The sequence below is a fragment of the Dipodomys ordii genome, unplaced genomic scaffold, assembly GCF_000151885.1.
Source record: "Dipodomys ordii isolate 6190 unplaced genomic scaffold, Dord_2.0 Scaffold293, whole genome shotgun sequence".
NCBI lineage: Eukaryota > Metazoa > Chordata > Mammalia > Rodentia > Heteromyidae > Dipodomys > Dipodomys ordii.
The window spans coordinates 218,381-226,219 of NW_012267509.1; the positions used below are offsets into that span (position 1 = coordinate 218,381).

The 7,839-nt window shown below is 38.1% G+C and overlaps 1 protein-coding gene across 1 annotated transcript; it reads right to left on the reverse strand.

Moving 5' to 3' along the window:
- Positions 1-889: 889 nt before the first annotated feature.
- LOC106001386 (putative vomeronasal receptor-like protein 4) lies at positions 890-1,789 on the reverse strand. The gene has a single exon (XM_013036482.1). It carries the CDS (start codon positions 1,787-1,789, stop codon positions 890-892), a length of 900 nt encoding a protein of 299 aa, XP_012891936.1.
- Positions 1,790-7,839: the final 6,050 nt, after the last annotated feature.

Consider the following 7,839-nt stretch of genomic DNA (forward strand, 5'->3'; position numbering starts at 1 on the left):
CTGGCTCATGCTATTTTTTTCTTGTCAGTTTCCTTAGTACTTCTGGAACCACCAATGCCACCCAAGGGCCAGGTGAATCCCTTGTTGTGTAGAGAGTTAGAGTCTCTTACAGATCAGCATCAGTATGTCCTAAAAGTAGAACTCAGAAAAGGGATATTACCTGAAAATCTTCTTCATAAGCTTACTCTTAAGGTCATTGTTCTTTGGGAGCCATAATATATACCTAGTAGTATCTCAGGTCAAAACTTGTGTGAGCTATAAGCAATGAAATCCATTTGAGGGTTCACAAAGATGGAAAATGGTGGTTTCTGTTTGGTGAAGAGCTTAAGCTCAGGAAATATGGCAACAGCTAGGAGCTGGTGGTCACGCCTGTAATTCTAGCTACTCAGGAGGCTGAAGTCTGAGGATCATGGTTCAAAGCCAGCCTGGGCAGGAAGGTCTGGGAAACACTTATCTCCAATAAACTACTCAGAAAAAGCCAGAAGTGCCAGTGCGGTTCAAGTGGTAGTTAGAGCACTAGTCTTGGGCAAAGAGGCTAAGGGACTACACTCAGACCCTGAGTTCACGCTCCGGGCCCAGCAGCAACAACAACAAATCATGGCAACAGACTCAATTTCTAGTTTTTTCCCCATAAAAGCAAGAAACTGAGAGCTACATCATAGGGATGATTGAAATGGGAGACTGATAAGAATCTTTCTTGCTAAATTCTTGGAACAAATGATTCCATTTTAGATTGCTTAGGATGAGATTTCTTAAAAATGAAAATAAACCTATTAAAATATGGCTAAAGGAATGTTAACGTTCTAATATAGTAGAATATCAGGTCAAACCAATTCCTCATTTTTATACTTTAAGTTATGGAGGAATGGATATATAATTTCTGCATTTCTCAGTGAGAACACCAGTATTTGGCAACACGAATATCTCTGCTGACCAGAACAAAGGGGCTGAGGCTAGCATAAGCAAGAACTAGAAATACTTTAATATTTATTATGATGGAATTAAAAGTTATGCCAGAACCTACATAGAAGGAAAAAATGAAATCTGCCCAATAAAAGACAAGGAAACAGGCCATAAGAACAAGGGTACTTAGAGTAGCTCTGATTTCTGGGCTAGAATTGTTTGCAAACCTGGAGCTATGAAGATAAAGGACTCTTTTATGATGATTATACAGATAGAAAGCCATGTACCCACTACTGCAGCCCATGAGACTCTGAAAGATCACATCCCGGAGAGCCATGAGGGAGAGGAAAAGCCATCTAACTATTTGCATAGATGGTAGCATATGACAATACACAACATACATTCCAAGTCCAGATCCATTCATGTTATTGACTGCTGTGATATAGTGGAGCAAGTTGGAGCTTATCAGAGAATTTAAAATCCAAAAGAGGAGGAGATAGGGGAGAACTTGCCATGCAGTCTTAGGTTTGAGCTTTCTCCACTGTGTGGTCTTGGGACTGATGGTGATGGCCTGGACCATGCTGAGCAAACAGGTAGTGCAGATAGAAAGGCCTCGAGCCACTCTTTCCAGATAAAGCACAAGTTTACAGCCCACATCACCTAGAAAATTTCTGACATAAAAAACAGTGGCTATCTCTCTTATCCCTGTGCTACAAATAATGATGACATTAGAAAAAGTCAAGTGGATGAGGATGAGGTCTATAGGTTTTTTGTCAGGATTTGTGAAAAAAGTGTACATATGTCTCACACATACAAGGATGTTGCCCACAATTCCAGGTCCAGTAAGAGAAAGGAAGATTATCCTCTGAATGATGTTACTCCACATCCTCTCTGGACTTCGTGATTAACACTGGGAAACACATTTTGAAAAAAAACAAATGAGTGGAAGAACTTATTTCAGGTGTCTTGATTTTTCTGTGCTTAGTGAAAAGAAGAATTTCTGAAATATATGAATGTAAACACTTCTTTCTAACAGCCTATGATATCATATTTTGCTTTTTTCCATCTTTTCTTGCTGTGTCAACTTGGGCATAAATTTCATATCACTGCCACTACTTGCCTTTCCCAAACACCTTTTTTTATAGCCTTCATATCTAAAATTCATATTATAATTGTCTTTACTAAAAAAAGGGCAATATCATTCACTGAATTCCTAATCCATTACCTGAGCATGCAATTAGGTGCCTCCTTCCTTGTAAAGTAAATGCCTAATAAATAAGTTACCTGGCTCTCATGGGTTTTGTTGGTGCTCCACCCAGGTTAGTTTTACCATGCTATACATATTTATTCTTCAAAGAATTATTAAGCACAAAGGATTGTAATTGCTCTAGAAAATTTTGTCTAATCTAATGAAGCAGCTTCCCTGGAGAGGTCATGTGCCATTTTCCTCAGCCCTATGGGTAGACCTAGTGGTACGACCTCCTTAAAAGTAGGACTAAGGCCTGGCGCTGGTGGCTCACGCCTGTAATCCTAGCTACTCAGGAGGCTGAGATCTGAGGATCGCGGTTCAAAGCCAGCCCGGGCAGGAGAGACCATGAGACTCCTATGTCCAATAAACCACTAGAAAACCGGAAGTGGCGTTGTAGCTCAAGTGGTAGAGCGCTCGCCTTGAACTGAAGAGCTGAGGGACAGCGCCCGGGCCCAGATTTCAAGCCCCACGACTGCCAAAAAAAAATAGTAGGACTAAGATTGTTTAATGTGAATTCTCAAACCTCTATATGTGTTGGAGTTGATTTTTCTCCTTATATGCTTTTCTCCTTATTTTTCATTTCTCCCCAGAGTGCTCTTCTAATAAAACACCAGAAAAATATTCAGATACGGAGGCTCTTGTTCTATGGACTTCAACCAAAGGTACAACTTAAGTGGTTCTGTGTTTTAAATGCTGTCAAATCAAGTGATTTTTCTCAATCAGAAAGTCCCTCCTCTGTAGGTCAATTTCTTTTATTTTTTTTAATTGCAAAAATACCGTACAGAGGGGTTACAATTACATGGGCAGGGTAATGAATGCATTTCTTATCAAGCATTGTTGCCTCCTTTGTTTCCCCTTTCCATCCCTTCCCCTGTCCCCCCCCTCACTCCTCCCTGTGCCAAAGTTGTAAAGTTCATTTTCAACATAACATCTTGTACATCTCATTGTTGCAATGAGTCCACCTGTATCTCTATTTAAACAATTTGTTTTTCCCTTCCCCTCCACAAATTATACTAACATCAAATACAATGAAAACAGGGGTTATACCATGGGGGAGGGACATACAAAGCAACAAAGAAATATAGTATAAATATGTTAAACACAATAGCAAGAAAGAAAGATCATTTGAGTCCTTAACTTGGGATTCATTTCGCTTAACAACTTACCTGATCATTTCTGCTTGTCTCAGACCTAAACTAGTTATTGCAAATAAGAGAAACCAAGGGACCTATTTTTCTTTGAGTCTGGCTCACTTCACTTAATATAATTTTTTCCAAGTCTTTCCATTTCCTAACATATAGGGCAATGTCATTTTTTCTAATGGAGACATAGAATTCCATTGTGTATATATATCACATTTTCTTGATCCATTCATCTACTGTGGGGCATCTGGGTTGTTTCCGTATCTTAGCTATGATAAATAATGCTGCAATAAACATAGTTGTGCTGGTGCCTTTAGTATGGTCATATTTGTGATCATTTGGGTAAATACACAAAAGTGGGATTGCTGGGTCATAGGGGAGCTCTATGTGAAGTCTTTGAGAAACCTCCATACTACTTTCGAAAGTGGTTGAACAAGTTTACACTCCCACCAATAATGCAGTAAAGTTCCCTCCTGTCCACATCCCCTCGAGCAGCCTCTTCAGTAAATGGTACTGACAAAATTTGTTAATCATTTGTAGAAAACTAAAGCTAGATCCTTATATATCACCCTGCACCAAAATCAACTCCAAATGGATCAAAGACCTCGGAGTCAAAGCAGGCACTCTGAAAACATTACAGGATGGAATAGGAGAAACCCTAAGTCTCCTTGGCACATGCCGAAATTTACTTTAAAAAGACCCAGAAACACAACAAATCAAAAAAAAGTTGGACAAATGGGACTGCATGAAATTGCAGCGCTTCTGCATGACAAAGGACATAGCTAGCAAGATCAATAGAAAGCCCACGGATTGGGGGAAGATCTTCAGTAGCCATACAACAGACAAGGGTCTCAAAGCTAAAATATACCTGGAACTCAAAAAATTAAATCCCCCAACAACAAATCCTTAAAGAAACAACTGCCCAATAAATAAGTGGACTAAAGACTTAAAAAGAAACTTCTCTGAAGAAGAAAGATAGCCAATAGACACATGAAGAAATGCTCAACCTCCCTTAGTCATAAAAGAAATGCAGATCAAAACAATATTGAGATACCACCTCAACCCAGTTAGAATGGCTATAATCAAGAACTTTAATAACAACAGATACTGTAGGTCAATTTCTTCTCATCATTCACACTGTGATTTATATATCAACTTTATAAATCAAGCCCCTTTTTGTTCCTTCTCCTTTTATAAACAAAATGGCATTTTAGAACAAATAATCTAAAACTTCGCATGCCAAATGTCACTATATTTTTCTTCCACAGTTGGAAAATTACTTTTGTCATAGTTACTTCTGAATTAATTTAAACTCCCACAAAACAAATATGACATCGACACTTAGAATATCATAATGTCCACAAGTCAATCTTTAGCCCAACCATCACACTTCACAGCTAACTGCACCATATTCATCACAAATGAGCCTAAAATTGGATCTCATACCCTTTTCACAAGCTTACCAAACTATTTCCCTATGCCTATGCTTCCATCCTAGCATCTAAGTTATCTAACATAGCACCTGCTATTAAATACTAAACACACTTCCTACTAAAGTTTAACATTAAATCAGAGTTGAGCTGATAAACCTGTGTGGGAGACATGTGAGTTGGTCTGTGTGTTTTCATGAATATTCATCTAAATGCCTATAGAAAATAATCTTATTTAGATGAAATATTTAGTCAGGATTTTAGTGTTTTCTCATAGGTGAGTTTCTATACTTACACATCCAGATAATCCATGAATGACATAAGCTATCCTTAAAGAGACTTAGAAATCATGGTTACATTTCAGTAACCGTGTCTTCTACTGAGTTAGGACTGAACTTTTTTTCAGATAGACATCACTTTGTTAAGATATCAATGTATTTTGGAATAAAGATGTTGTTTTTCTTTTCCTGAATAGTGTTACATATGGGCTGGAAAAGGTATGCATCTACAACTCCTCTGAAGGCTGCTGGGAAAAGATACTTACATTTAATAATTAAACAAGATTGCATCAGTTTTTTCCAAGCATGTAAGAATCAACCAAACACAGATTTTGTGAATCTAGTTAAGTCACAGTTTTGTGCAACAAGTGGTGGTGAGGATGCACGTATTCTAGATGATGGAGAGCTATCATTAAAGGTGAGAAGTATGATGTTTGCGGTTCACTAGAAGGTTTCCCATTAGCCACTCTAGATTCCACACTCTGGATTTCCTTCCCATCTAATAAATAAATGACTTTTAAAAACAAAGGAGATGGCTTCTCAGATCCAATGTTCTCATCTACACACTAGCTATGGTTCTTTGTACTACCCAGATGTATTGTGCTGACTCAATGAACTGAAGCATCTAGTGCTTATTAAAGTGAGAAGCAAATATTAAATGATAATTTTCTTTTTTTGGGGGGGGAGATCCAGTCGTGGCCTGAACTCTGGGCCTGGGCGCTGTCCCTCAGCTCTTCAGCTCAAGGCTAGCACTCTACCACTTGATCCCCTGCGACACTACCGGCCGTATTTTTTTCTGCTTATGTGGTGCTGAGGAATCGAACCCAGGGCCTCATGCAGGCAAGGCAAGCGCTCTACCACTGAGCCACCTTCTGAGACCCTAAATAATAATTTTCTTAAGCTGATTGGTAGTGTTATTATGGATCCTCATGTCTATTTCCCTGTAATTAGAGATTAGATTATATATTGGATCCAGGAAAGGGAAAATACATACTAAATATTTTAATAAAGATAGAATATAATATCTTTAACAGGCTGAGGAACTCTATCAATAAGAAAAAAAGCTTAAATAAAAATGTCACCTGGTTGATGGGGGAAAAAAGCACAAATGTTATGGAGAGATTTCATGGGATAAATGCGTCCTTACACCCATGTTCCTATATACCTCTGACTTATTTGAAAAGAACGTCTTCAGTGCAGTAAACACATTTGTGCACAAGGACTCCATCACAGACCAAATAACAGAGTTTCTGAATGGTGATCTAACATAAAATTCACTCCCTTTTGAATGCCTTTACTATGGCATGCATTACCTACTTAGTAAAATTACAAGTTTATGTCATTCCAAATGAATACATGCTGAACTTACTATTATTTTCTAAGCTCCACAATCCCATTCTATGCAGAAAATACTAGGGTTACCAAATGCTTTCAATTAGCCACAAAAGATCCTTTCTTAGTATTTATGATAGCTGTGTTACAAGAGAAGGAACACTATAATGCATAAAGTTTCCATAACACAGTTCTTAAAGCACAAATCTTTCTGTATGATTAGTTCTGATTAAAATTTACAAAATTGTTTTTGGGAGCCCTATTATGGGAACAGGGGTAGTGAAAGACTAGTCTCAGGACTTGAAATTATAGACATGTGTGAAGCAGTAACAATGATTCTCCTCCCCCACATAAATGATAAAAGCCAGTTTGAAAGCAATAAGAGTAGCAGAGTAAAAATGAGATTTCTAGATCATTCTACTTGCTCTAGTGTCTGTGTCAGCCTTAGCTGGAGGTTACTAGGATTGTTGTTCAACTATAAATATATGTATATTCATGCTAATTGATGTGATTTTATTTTACACAGAGAATACCTGAACAAAGAGTACCTTGAAGCTTACATACTAAAAGATGAAGGAAAAAAAAGTTCTAATATTTTTCTCACCCACTAACATGCCAACTTTCAGCCAAAATTCACCTCTTTGAATTAGCACAAATGGCCTGGCAAACAACGGGTCACAGATCCTTAAACACTCATTGCTAAGTCATCTTTCTCTAAGGAGAATGTTAAATATGAACATAGGATATAAGCTGTCTAATTAAAAGGAAAGGAAAACAAAGCATCAGAAGGGTCAGCATTCATCTCCGCTTGAGGTTTGCAAAGAACTATGGAGCTCTGAAGGTAGAGAGCACAGAGTTCTAAGACGGTGCCATGTGGAGAAGAAATGCCCTGGCCTTAGCCATGAAAACCTGAAACAAAGCATCACATGGAATCATAAGAGTGAGAAAAATGCATTTCATGTTCTGACTTTCTGGTGGAAAATAGCAAAAGTTGTCACTTTTGCTAATTTTAGGTGCCTTTATGCTAGTTTTTTGTTGGAATGGATAAAGTCATGCTTATCAATGAATTGAGAATCCAAAAGAAGACTAGCATGGAAAAAATGTGCCATGGAGACCCCAGCTTGATTCTCTCCCACTGAGAAGCTCTGGGACTTCTGGTGATGGTCTGGACCACCATTAGGAGAATGCTGATACCAACTGAAAGGCCCTGCGCCATTCTGTCCACATAAACAACACTCTGACAGCTTATGGCATCTAGTACATTTATCAAACCAAAAGCTACTATTGTCTTTAGAATTCCTTTGGAAAGCAGCATTAGTGTCTTTGTAAAAGCCCAGTGAATTAAACTAAATTGCTTAGATTTCCTCTCCGTGCTTCCCACCAAACTGAGCATATTAATTACAAAAGCAGAAAGGTTTATCCACAATATCAAGTCCAGTAATAAAGAAGTTTTTGCCTTAGCAATGTTCTAAGCTATTGTTGTCTTCATAGGGAGAAAAACTTAG

Bases quoted from the DNA above. Each gene is read 5' to 3' on its own strand.
- LOC106001386 (XM_013036482.1), bottom strand. From the start codon at position 1,789: ATGTGGAGTAACATCATTCAGAGGATAATCTTCCTTTCTCTTACTGGA.